Raw genomic sequence first — 13,255 nt, 5'->3', positions numbered from 1 at the left:
GGAGATAAATCAGAGTGTTAATCTTTAACCCATAATGCAGCAGCAGCTTGTGTCTTCAAAAGCATATTCTTGATCTAAGAGATGTCTACTTTCATGTGGATGGAAAATTTTTAGCTCGGAGCAAAGCCAATGTTTAAATTCCGATTAGATTGTGCTGCTCTGCTCTACTCCTCTCCTTCGTTGAAACCACAGTTTGTGGAAATAAGACAGTGGACATTGGTGGGATTACAAGCATACAACTGGCACTGATGGAGTTAATTGGAAATAAAAAACATGAATCCTTTAAACACCTTTAGAAAATGTTTCTACTACATAGCTCATCAGATATTTACATCCAATGTCTCTACTTAAATACATTGTATGTACAGTAGTGATTTGCCGATCGTTTGTACTCACACTGAACATCTATATGTACAGATGTGGAGTTTCTCTGGCCATACTTATTCTCAGACTGTCAGTGGTAGTTCCCGCTATCATCTAAGCTGATAGAAGTGAAATGATAAATATATTTTGGTCTTAGAAGCGGAATCTGGTTCTCCTTGTACTGCTGCTGGGTTAGCATCAATGCTACAGGTCAGAGTCACTGAACTGCCCTCCACTATCTCAGCAGAGGGACTCACTGACACAGAGCGAAGCTTTGGAGCATCTGGAGGAGAAAAGAGGGACTAATTATGATTTTTTTATTTAGGCATAGACTGCCACAGGCTAGGAGGAGCAAAACAAGTATTGTGGTGACTATGTTAGAGCTGAAGAGCTTTGCCGAATTATTAAATCAAGACGAGTTCAGTCTTAATTTCCATCTTTTTACACAGGCTTGAGCCGGGCTCGGGCTTGTGCTCTGGATTCTTGTGGGTTAATGAGCGGTCAGGTGATGCGTTTTGATTAGCGCAGGATGGATGCTGAGGAGGTGAAACAGAGGCTGGCCTCTGGAGGACTTATTTTGTGCCAGGATTGTGTTAACGCTCACAAAATTGTGCTTGGTTTAAGCTTTTGCCCAGTTTTTAGGGAAAGAATGGCCCAAATACATTTACTCATATGTAAAATAATAAGTAGGTTTTAATGTAATGTAATGTTTTATACTTACACTGGACATCTATAAATTGAGATGTAGAGTTGATCTGTCCGTGTTGATTCTCAGACTTGCAGTAATAGTTCCCTCTTTCCTCAGATCTGATGGAACTGAAATGGTAGATTGGTTGTTGTCCTTGAATCAGTGTTTGGTTCTCCTTGTACCAGGTGTATTTAGCTGCTGGGTTAGCATCACTGCTACAGGTCAGAGTCACTGAACTGCCCTCCACTATCTCAGCAGAGGGACTCACTGACACAGAGGGAAGCTTTGGACCATCTGGAGGAGATGTGTTAACAGAGATTAATCTAGGTTAAAGGTGACTCACTACAGAAGAACACATGGTATTTTTAATTACTGACTGTGAATAGTTGTCTATATCAGCATTTTAGACTTTGAAGGTGGTCTGACTACAATGATGTGTGATGGTTTGAGTCCTAAAACCCACAAAACCCTAAAATCTCCTGGAGCTGCTCAGTGAATATCAGAAGACTGAATGGGAAGCAAGAGCTAGAGCTGAAGAAAGTAGTTATGATCAGTACAAATATTTTCCTGGACTGGACAGATTTAAGCTTAATATTTTTAAATAAACTGTTTCACTCACATTTCACATCAATATGCGTGTATTGAGATGTCCTCCTCCCAGCTTGTTCTCAGCTGTACAGGAATACTGTCCAGAGTCAGAGGACTGGATGGAGCTGAAGACGAGCTGTGGTTGACGTTGAAGGTTTAGATTTCCATTCTCCTTGTACCAGGTGTATTTAGCTGCTGGGTTAGCATCACTGCTACAGGTCAGAGTCACTGAACTGCCCTCCACTATCTCAGCAGAGGTACTCACTGACACAGAGGGAAGATTTGGAGCATCTGGAGGAGACATTAACATGAATAACTTAAAGATTAGAATACATGAACAAATGACAAATGAATTATTTAATTATTACTTTTAAACTATCCCTATTATTATTGTCCCTGGCAGCTGTCCAGAGTGCAGATCACTTCCTTGTCATGATTTGTAAATAATTCTGCCTATTCTGTTGTCAGTGAGGAGTAAACCTTGAGTTTTATTTCAGAAAAATGCTCTTATTAATATTTTCATTGGGCCATCCATCCATCCATCTTCGTCCGCTTATCCGGTGTCGGGTCGCGGGGGGAGCAGCTCCAGCAGGGGACCCCAAACTTCCCTTTCTCGAGCCACATTAACCAGCTCATATACAGGTACGGTGTGATAAATTGAATGTAATACCGCACCCGCTGCGCCGATTCTCTGACCAATCTCCCGCTCCATTGTCCCCTCACTCACGAACAAGACCCCAAGGTACTTGAACTCCTTCACTTGGGGTAAGGAGTCATTCCCTACCTGGAGTAGGCACTGCATCGGTTTCCTGCTGAGAACCACAGATTTAGAGGTGCTGATCCTCATTCCAGCCACTTCACACTTGGCTGTGAACCGATCCAGTGAGTGCTGAAGGTCACAGGCCGATGATGCCATCAGGACCACATCATCTGCAAAGAGCAGCGATGAGATCCCCAGCCCACCGAACTGCAACCCCTCCCCACCCCGACTACGCCTTGATATCCTGTCCATAAATATTACAAACATTTTGGTGACAAAGCGCAGCCCTGGCGGAGGCCAACACTCCCCAAACAAGTCAGACTTACTGCCGAGAATCCGACACACAGCTCTCACTTTGGTCATTCAGAGATTGGATGGCCCTGAGAAGAGACCCCTCACCCCATACTCCCGCAGCACCTCCCACAGTATCTCCCGGGGAACCCGGTCATACGCCTTCTCCAAATCCATGAAACACACGTAGACCGGATCCCAGGCTCCCTCCAGGATCCTTGCGAGAGTGAAGAGCTGGTCCATTGTTCCACGACCAGGACGGAATCCACATTGTTCCTCTTCAATCAGAGGTTCGACTATCGACTGAACCCTCCTTTCCAGCACCTTGGAGTAGACTTTACCAGGGAGGCTGAGAAGTGTGATACCCTGTAATTGGCACACACCCTCTGGTCCCCCTTTTTAAAAGGGGAACCACCACCCAGTCTGCCACTCCTTTGGCACTGTCCCAGACTTCCACGCAATGTTGAAGAGGTGTGTCAACCAGGACAGCCCCTCCACACCCAGAGCCTTGAGCATTCCTGGACGGATCTCATCAATCCCTGGGGCTTTGCCACTGTGGAGTTGTTTGACTACATCAGTGACTTCCGCCTGGGAAATTGATTTTCATTGGGCCGTCCCCCATGAATTAGAGAAATACAACAAACTACCTCCTAATTTTCTTTATACTACACACGTGTTATCTTTACAAGAGTAAACATAAATATTGAGTCTTGTTTGTGTTCAGATGCTGTTTTAGTTTTGTTGTTACAGTTTAAAAATGTTACAGGCCAGTTTCATATTATTTTATCCAGCCTTTGTGGTTATAGCATCACTATGTTGTGTGAAAAGTTACAGACTAACAGTAACCTATGGATTCTCTCTCAGTCAAAAACTGTTCAATTAACTGCAGTTTAGAGTTATTGATCATGATATCATCTATCATCAAGTAATGGAGAATGTGAATAACAGAAACAATAAACATAACAGAATATTTTACAGTTCAAATATTCCTGAAGTAATAATAGGAACACATTTTGAAATGTTACATAAAAAATAAAATATATATCTGAATATTTATTCTACTTGTAGTATTTTAGGTTTTTGTCATGGCACAGTAATATCTTCTCAGTGTTCATTTCTTCTGTCCCCTTTTCATTGACTAAATCTTTTTTTCTTTGTCTCTTCATGTTTTGAATGTCATGTTAGGAGGATTTTTTCTGGGTTTCCTTTGCATTTTACTTAATGTATCTTTTGTTGTGTTTATTTTTTTTTTTAACATATAAATAAATCAAACCAAACTTACACACTGAAGGAGAGGGGAACTTCTCATGTCCTTTTAAAGCACAATAGATTATGTCTCTGAGAGAAAACCAGCCTTTATAAGTAGATGTCTCCACCAAGTAATGTGTTTTCCGTTCTTGAACCAGACATAGGGGGAGACGACCAGCTGGACTGCAGCTGCTGTGACACTTCAGCTCTGCATAGATCTGAGACTGATAGACTGCTACTCTGATCACCTGCACCTGCAGAGCTGGATATGAGGACAAAAATCTATATTTTATCACAGGTTCTAAAAAAAAAAAAGAAAGAAAAGATGTCCATATCGTCAACACAAAAATCCTAGAAGTAGTAATGAGCATTGGTATTTATTAATTAACAGTAATTTCCAAAACTAAACGTTATCAACATGTTCAGTGTTTTTAAATGTACTGTGTAGGTGTATTTACATCTGTTTGTAATGATCAGTACCTGTGACAGTCAGAGTTGTTCCAGGTAAACTACTCCTCCATTCAAATCTTGGTGTTATGAACTTGAAGTGATACTCAGCTGAGTCTCTCTCTCTCAGGTCAGAGATTCTCAGAGTGGAGAATCCTCTCTCTGTTTCAACATGAACACGACCTGTATACTGGGAGTCTGTACTAAGGTCTTCAGGCTGGGGAGGATTCTGCCCTCCATGATTACGCTCACGACTGAACCACAATGTTGATTTGTCAGGATAATTGTAGCTGTTGTACAAGCAAGAAATGTTCACTGAAGAGCCTTTGGAGGCACAGATGCTTCTGTCAGTGTACGTCACTCTGTAGCAGGATTCACCTTGGACACCTGAAAGATAAAACCATTTTGACCATTTGTAAACCAGAGTCTGTGAGGAATCACAATAGGAATTTCCAGATTAAAACTACACTACATGAAGTTATAAGGCTCCACTAAATGGTGTTGTGTTGGAAGAATGTTGAGTAAACTCACACACTGAAGGAGATGGGAAATCTTCATATCCTTGAAGAGCACAGGAATAGCTGTCTGAATAATACACAGGGTATAAATAATAAGATGTTTGTGTCTGAATTTCCTGTCCATTCTTGTACCAGACATAGGAAGGATTATTAGGTAGACGACAACTGCTCTGACACTCCAGCCTGTTAGAATACTGTCTGCTCAACTGGAGACCTGGATCTGTAAAGAAGGAACATTAATGTTATGTTAGACAAAACTGTCAACATACAACAACTGATTTATTAAACTGTCAACTAACAACTGCAAATAAACACACAACACATTTATATTATTGTTTTCTAGATCTTGAACATTTGGAAATAATTAACATATTAATAGAAATGTTACCTGCTGTGACAGACAAAGTGACTCCAGGTGAACCGGTATATCTTCCACCTTCTTGGTTTGTTGTGAAAATGAACTCATACACAGCTGAGTCTCTCTCTCTCAGGTCTGAGATTCTCAGAGTGCAGTCCTTGTTTTTATAACTGTACTGCACACGACCTGAATATTCTGAGTCTGTTGTCAGATCTACAGGTTCAGTATTATTAATTTTAGTAAACCAAAATTTTCTCTGAACTCTAGTAACACTGCTTTTCCATCTGTATGGGTATCTGTAGCTGCAGGGTATGATCACTGTTGATCCTTTAACAGCACAGATCTGAGTAGAGGTGTAAGTCACTCCCCAGCCATCCTGACCCTGTATCACTGTAACACAGAGAACATCAGGAAGACCAATCAGACTCAGAACTACATCAGGAGACAGACTTACATGTAGTGAAGGGGCTTCAGTGTGTGAAGCTACATTTCCCAAAACTACTTCTACTCTCACACTTACCACTCACATCCCAAGTCAGTGTGCAACACAAATAATAGTACCAACTTGTTTTTGAGTTTTGGGGACGTGGACAAACTTTACTAAACTCAGACTGCTTTACTAGAACTGAGCTTAACACTGTATCACACAGATTTTTCTTATATTTGTACTTCTTTGTTGGGGCTCTTTCTAATGTCTGTTTTTAAAAATGTGTATATGAATCAAGTACTAATGTTATTTTTAGTTTATGCCAAAGTGAACAGAGGAATGATGAAATATGCAAATCGTTCAGTTAGAACAAAAATATAAAGGCAGAAGATCAATATTACAAGGGTGAAGTGTGGGTCTGCTATCGGGCGACATAGTTTTGAATGAACACAAAAGATTATGGGTTCGTCCGGCCACAATAACAGGGTGTAGAATAATAGTAAGAGACTGGAAATCAACTAGTCCATCCTGTTTTATGGAATGGATCGAGTTGATGACAAAGATGGCTACTTTTGAATGGGTTACTCATAGACAAGGGGGTAAGATTCGCTTCAGAACTTGAACCTCCTATGGCGCCACATTAATGCTACCAGACGATCACCCGACGTTAGCATTCCTTTGACTGCCATTCATTTGGACGTCACTTTGACAGCGAAATAACTTTACATCTGAAGCGTTTAAAGACTTCATTTGTCCATTGTTTATTTCTAAAAAAACACGACAATGTTTAAAAGGCTCCATTACCTTCTTATGTACGTTATGGCTCCGTAGCAGACGTTTTTATAAAAATAGGCTAATGATTGTGTCATAACCACGCGACTTACTGTCGCATAGTAAAGGAATTACCATACAGTACAGGAGAAGCTCGCAGGCAGTTTCGACTTACATTAGCTGTTTAAGTTGAATTACTAATGTTAACTAGCATGGTAGTTAGCAATAATTAGCCTGTGCCTATGTTATCTCCTTACATATATCTACGCTCTCCGTCTCTGTAAGATTGGGAATGATTGAGATTTCTCTTGGCACAGCTACCAAAAGACTTATAACTTTCAGACACGTTGCTCACGCCACATCTACGTCTTCAAGCTCAGTTGGAGGCTGCGCAGTAACACTCAGCGTTCACTGTTAAAGTGCTTCTAATAACCTTCACTGGTCTCCAGGGGCGTAGCACAAGACCCTGGGCCCTATGCATAGGCAGTCCTGATGGGCCCCCATGTTCCTCAACTCACCCCTCCCAAAAAAAAATTATAATAATCAGGCCTCTGTACACATTAATCTGTAGGCCTAGATGTTTATAGGGTAATAACTATTAACTGTAATGCTTAGAGTAGCCTGATGACACACATTTCAAACCTCCTTTCTCAACATTCTCTAGCCTACTTTACTGTGGTTACTACTACATTTTGTTTGTTTTCTCTGTACCTTTACTTGCCAACTTGCATACTATGGTGTCTCTCTGATCATCTGTTAATTTATCTATTTATTTATCTGGCCATAGTCCTGGATCCTCTGGCAAAAACTGGTTTACACTGCTCTGCCTACTTTCCAGTTCCTCAGCTCTCATTTCCACACTGTGCTCAGAGCAACAGCTCCCTGCTGTCTTCACTCCCATCATCCTCAATCACATCTTCTCCATCATCTTTCTCTATGAAGGATACATCTTATATTAACCTCTTATCCTAATTGTAACCTAATATAATAAAACACACTGAGATGTTAGTGTTACTTAACACCTTTCAGTCAAAATGGCTAAACATGGTTTACTTTAATTTTGATATAAGCTCACCTTGTCTCAAATCCAAAGAGGAGGCTGAGGGGTCTGTTGCTCCCTGGTGTGACAGTTTCTGAAACTGAGGGCCTTGTGTTCCACAATGTTAACATCTACTGAATCTGACATAACTATAATGTTGACATGATATGTATCTACCGATGAGCTACCAAGCTACCCATGACACTGATTAACCTATTATTGCTAATTATAGACATTATAGCCTATTCATTTAAAATTAAACATGTTTTAAATTAGGCTATTACAATGGTGTGTTGTATGCAAACAGCATTGTTAGTGTAGTTTATTTATTTAACCTTTAGCTTAGATTACATGTATAACCAAATTATCATTTAAAGTGTATGTTCTGCTCTTTCAGTGGGTTGTCTCAGTTTGTTTTTAGCACTAACAGTCGCAGAGATATTCAAGCAGTTTAGCACCATGGATTTTGTTTTCTAGTTAGTGCTCACCTTTCTTTGAAAAGAAGTCAGTTACCAATTGTTTCCCCTCCTTTCGTTTTCTCTCCTCCTCCTGTCTTTCCTTTCTTTTGGTAGCCTGATTTGGCTTTCTTTGAGAAAGACATTTCTACAGCAGAAGTTTGCGCTCCACCAGACGCTCAACTGAACTAACATAAACAAAATGCGTGCAGATGGACTAAACCATTTGGCGCATTAGCAAGGGTGGGTGAGACCTTAGATAGTCTTTTTTGTAAACAAAATGTAGTCAGTCAATCAACCAAGTCATTCAGCCAGGTCATCTGGCACAGCACCATCACTCTCCTTCTTGGTCAAATAGCCCTTACACAGCCTGGAGGTGTGTTTGGGGTCATTATCCTGTTGAAAAATAAATGATGGTCCAACTAAACGCAAACCGGATGGGATGGCATGTCGCTGCAGGATGCTGTGGTAGCCATGCTGGTTCAGTATGCCTTCAATTTTGAATAAATCCCCAACAGTGTCACCAGCAAATCACCCCCACACCATCATACCTCCTCCTCCATGCTTCACGGTGGGAACCAGGCATGTAGAATCCATCTGTTCACCTTTTCTGCGTCGCACAAAGACATGGCGGTTGGAACCAAAGATCTCAAATTTGGACTCATCAGACCAAAGCACAGATTTCCACTGGTCTAATGTCCATTCCTTGTGTTTCTTGGCACAAACAAATCTCTTCTGCTTGTTGCCTCTCCTTGGCAGTGGTTTCCTAGCAGCTACTTGACACTTGTTGTGTATCAATCTGACTTCTGAGGCCTGTACTACGAAGCAGGATTTGGCGTTAACGAGCTAACTTAAGGCTCAACCCAGGATTTTCTATACTACGAAGGTGGATCAGTTGTTATCGGGTTCAATCGCCGTGGTAACTCATTCTGAACACCTAACCTGGTCGGGAGCAGGTTAAGTTGGAGATCAGAGATCAACCGGTATAAAAGCACCGCCTTCTGACCAATCAATAGATCGATTAATAACGGCGTCACCCTTCTTAAAGAAGATCGGGCGGAGCTCGGTGCAGAGAGAGAGAGGGGGAGAGAGAGGGGTGCGCTCATAAAAGTTAAAACATTTACATTTATTTTTTTTAGAGACCAACAACCCCGTTAACATGGGTATTTTTATGAAATATAGCCTATATATTTTAATGGGAGGGAATTACATATCGGCTTCTTGAGCCGTGTGTCGCCAATATGCACATCGGTTTGAATTATGTTTTTATATGTTTTATTTGCTCTAACAATCGCTTCCCACTGCCAAGGTTGCAACTGAAATAATAGGCTAAAGCAACGACAGTTTATGGAAAGCACAAGTGTAATTATGGTCAGATCTTGGTCCTGACTGATGAGGAAGTGATATTAATAAGCGTTGTGATTTAAACATCTACAGCGTCGGCTATTTATTTATTTTTTTGCCAGCTTTCCTTCCTGTTTTAGGAAGCAGCGACTGTATTGCGTTTTCCCTGTAAAACTGTGTCTGTGTTCTTCATATTTATGGAGAATTATAATTTGCTCTTCTTATATATAACATGCGGCTCTGGTAGATGTTTGTGATTGGTCGTGGTGCGCAAACACCGCCTCTTTTATGTGAACGTGCGCGCCGCTGGATTGGGAAACCCTGAGTTGACTGAACTAGTTGATAACCAGCGTTGTAGTACAGGTTATGCGGGACCGCGGTTGTTAGGTTAGGTAAAGCCGGATAACTGAAAGAAATCCAGGACAAGTTGATCTTGCTTCGTAGTACAGGCCTCTGCACAACACAACTGATGGTCCCAACCCCATTAATAAGGAAAAAAAAATCCACTAATGGCTACTTTGAAGAATCTAAAATATAAGATATGTTTTCAGTTATTTCACACTTTTTGTTAAGTACATAATTCCATATGTGTTCATTCATAGTTTTGATGCCTTCAATGAGAATCTACAATGTAAATAGTCATGAAAATAAAGAAAACGCATTGAATGAGAAGGTGTGTCCAAACTTTTGGCCGGTACTGTATATATATATATATATATATATATACAGTGGGGGGAAATAAGTATTTGACCCCTTGCTGATTTTGCAGGTTTGCCCACTTACAAAGAATGCAAAAATCTACAATTGTAATCATATGTACATTCTAACAGTGAAAGACAGAATCCCAAAGAAAATTCCAGAAAATCACATCATATGAATTTATTAAAATTGATAACCATCTGATGAGGAAAAACAAGTATTTGACCCCCTGGACAAACACAGCCCCAATTCGAACCAATTATCTACATCAAATACACCTGCCTCACCTCGTTACCTGTATAAAAGACACCTGTCAACACCCAAACAACCAGCATCCAACATCACCACCATGGGCAAGACCAAATAGCTTTCTACGGACATCAGGGACAAGATTGTTGATCTGCACAAGGCTGGGATGGGCTACAAGAGAATCGGAAAGCAACTTGGAGAAAAGATCAACTGTCGGTGCAGTTATCAGGAAATGGAAGAAGCACCACACCACCGCCAACCTCCTCGGTCTGGGCCTCCACACAAGATCTTGCCTCGTGGGGTGTCCCTGATCATGCGAACGGTGAGGAATCATCCCAAAACCACAAGGGGGGGAACTGATGAATCAACTGAAGGCAGCTGGGACCACAGTTACAAAAGAAACGGTTGGTAACACACTACGCCGTCATGGATTGAAATCCTGCAGCGCACGCAAGGTCCCCCTGCTCAAGAAGAAACATGTACAGGCCCGCATGAAGTTCGCCATTCACCACCTGGATGACTCAGAAGAGGCCTGGAAGAAGGTGATGTGGTCAGATGAGACCAAAATAGAACTTTTTGGCCTCAACTCAACTCGTCGTGTTTGGAGGGCAAAGAACACCGAGTACAACCCAAAGAACACCATCCCCACCGTCAAGCATGGTGGTGGCAACATCATGCTTTGGGGGTGCTTTTCAGCCAAGGGGACGGGACAACTCCATCGTATTGAGGGGAGGATGGACGGGGCCATGTATCGTGGAATTCTGGACCGACATCTCCTTCCCTCAGTGAGAGAGCTGAAGATGGGTCGAGGACGGGTGTTTCAGCACGACAACGACCCTAAGCACACCGCCAAAGCAACAAAAGAGTGGCTGAAGAAGAAGCACATCAAGGTTCTGGAGTGGCCTAGCCAGTCTCCAGACCTGAATCTGATTGAAAATCTTTGGAGGGAGCTTAAAATTCGAGTTGCCAGGCGACAACCTCGAACCTGAATGATTTGGAGGCTGTCTGCAGGGAGGAGTGGGCCAACATCCCTGCCGAAATGTGCACAAACCTTGTCACCAACTATAAAAACCGTTTGACATCTGTGCTGGCCAATAATGGCTTTTCTACAAAATATTAACATGGTGTTTGTCCAGGGGGTCAAATACTTGTTTTTCCTCATCAGATGGTTATCAATTTTAATAAATTCATATGATGTGATTTTCTGGAATTTTCTTGGGGATTCTGTCTTTCACTGTTAGAATGTACATATGATTAAAATTGTAGATTTTTGCATTCTTTGTAAGTGGGCAAACCTGCAAAATCAGCAAGGGGTCAAATACTTATTTCCCCCACTGTACACACACATATATATATACACACATATATACACACACACATATATATATGTATATGTAAATATAAAGAACATGCCAGTGATTAAGTTCATGGATAGACAAAGCAGGCCAACCAACCCTAGCATACAGGGATCAAGTTAGGGCCTTAAGATTTGTTATGGACCTCAATGCTCCATGGTATACAGTATCTAAGAAGTGAAGGCATTAGGAAGATGCATATATAAAACAGCACCATAGTCAAACACAGACATAAAAGTGTCAAAAGAAAAGCAAGACTTATTTCTGAAATAAAAACCCAGCCTCAGCTTCAACTTCTTCACAAGTTGCTGAATTTGAGGCTTAACCCTTGTGTTGTCTTCCCATCAACCATGCAACTTTGTTTTTCTGGGTTGAAATTTCAACATTTTGTTGTTCTTTTTCTACACTTTTCTCAATGTTTTTGTCGATTTTATTCAAATTTTTTGTCACATTTTTGTCAAATCTTTTGTCACTTTTTTAATTATGTTTTTGTCAGTTTATGTTTAAGTTTTTTGTCGCTTTTTCCAATGTTTTTTTCCCACTTTTTTAAACAATTTTTTTTTTCTGCATTCTTTTGTCATAGTTCAGATATAGAACATTTTTGTAAATGGGTCAAATTTGAGGACAACAGGAAGCTTAAAAGAAAGATTCAAAATCAATTTCAGCTCATGAAAGCTGTGTTGTAGTATCAATAATAAAAGCTGCTAAATGTCTTACAATATACTGTAAATGTAGATGTGCACTACAGTACCTTGTACAGAGAGAAGGAAGACAACAAATCCACTCGCTGCTGCTGTTAAACTCATAGCTGCTCCTCTGGTCTCTGTTAAATCAGCAGGTAGATCACATACATGAGAAATACTGGGTGGCACTAACTCAAAATAAACATGTCTACATTAGAAAAAGGGAGGATGTGGTCTCTGAAGACAGTGTGTGTCTTCTGGTCTCAGTACAGTAGTGTTAAATAGATATCAAGCTGTTTAAAACCCGCCTGACTTCCTTCCTCTTTACATCATTAATACGCATGAGCAGACAAATGTCTGTAAATCCCCAAGTTGAAATGAAGAAATGATTCTTACTGGTGTATTGCAAACAATGCATTAAGTTCTTAAAATACAGTTTATGGAAATGAAGGGCAGGGAAGTGCCTCTAACACTTTCCATGAGAGGACAAGGTTCAGCAAAAAACACGTTTAAATCACTCCTTTTTTCACCCTATATTGAAAGTCAGGTCCAATTTTATTTATAGCCCCAGTCCATATGATAAACGGGCCATAAATAGAGATACAATGTACGTAAAGCACTTTGGTCTGGGTGTGCATAAACCAGGTATGAACAAAAACTGAAAGTGAAACTAATAAAACAGATTTGTTTTGATTCATTTGACCTTTTCTTTTCCAAAGTGTTGAGAGCCAAGCTGGACTGTTGCCCAACAGCTGAGGACTGCATGTACATTTCCTCAACGCTCTCTGAAGGTTAGAATTATTTGGGTTTAGTCTAATGTTGTTATCAGAGTGAAAGTGATCTTTAAGATAAGTGCATTGGAAAAGTTTAGTGTTGAGAGCAGATGTTAGGGTGTGGTTGGCATGGAGCACATCACAGCTTCCTGTGTGAACCACTGGGAGGAGTTGTGCTCTAATTCAAAAGAATATCTTA

General features: G+C 40.8%; 2 protein-coding genes across 2 annotated transcripts; both read right to left on the bottom strand.

Annotated features, from left to right (window-relative positions):
• Positions 1 to 346: 346 nt before the first annotated feature.
• On the bottom strand, positions 347 to 2,175 carry LOC114563449 (B-cell receptor CD22-like). Its single transcript, XM_028590302.1, has 3 exons — positions 1,819 to 2,175; positions 1,085 to 1,233; positions 347 to 646 (listed from the first exon to the last, which is right to left on the bottom strand). Exons 1-3 carry the CDS (start codon positions 1,947 to 1,949, stop codon positions 474 to 476), a joined length of 453 nt encoding a protein of 150 aa, XP_028446103.1. The 5' UTR covers positions 1,950 to 2,175; the 3' UTR covers positions 347 to 473.
• A 321-nt stretch (positions 2,176 to 2,496) lies between these two features.
• LOC114545979 (uncharacterized) lies at positions 2,497 to 12,753 on the bottom strand. The gene is made up of 6 exons (XM_028564610.1): positions 12,352 to 12,753; positions 5,292 to 5,651; positions 4,917 to 5,123; positions 4,419 to 4,772; positions 4,099 to 4,200; positions 2,497 to 2,528 (listed from the first exon to the last, which is right to left on the bottom strand). Exons 1-6 carry the CDS (start codon positions 12,404 to 12,406, stop codon positions 2,497 to 2,499), a joined length of 1,110 nt encoding a protein of 369 aa, XP_028420411.1. The 5' UTR covers positions 12,407 to 12,753.
• Between the last annotated feature and the right edge of the window lie 502 nt (positions 12,754 to 13,255).

The sequence above is a fragment of the Perca flavescens genome, chromosome 2 (assembly GCF_004354835.1).
Source record: "Perca flavescens isolate YP-PL-M2 chromosome 2, PFLA_1.0, whole genome shotgun sequence".
Classification (NCBI taxonomy): domain Eukaryota; kingdom Metazoa; phylum Chordata; class Actinopteri; order Perciformes; family Percidae; genus Perca; species Perca flavescens.
Note: the sequence above shows the minus strand (reverse complement) of the source record. Positions and strands in the feature narration are given on the sequence as shown.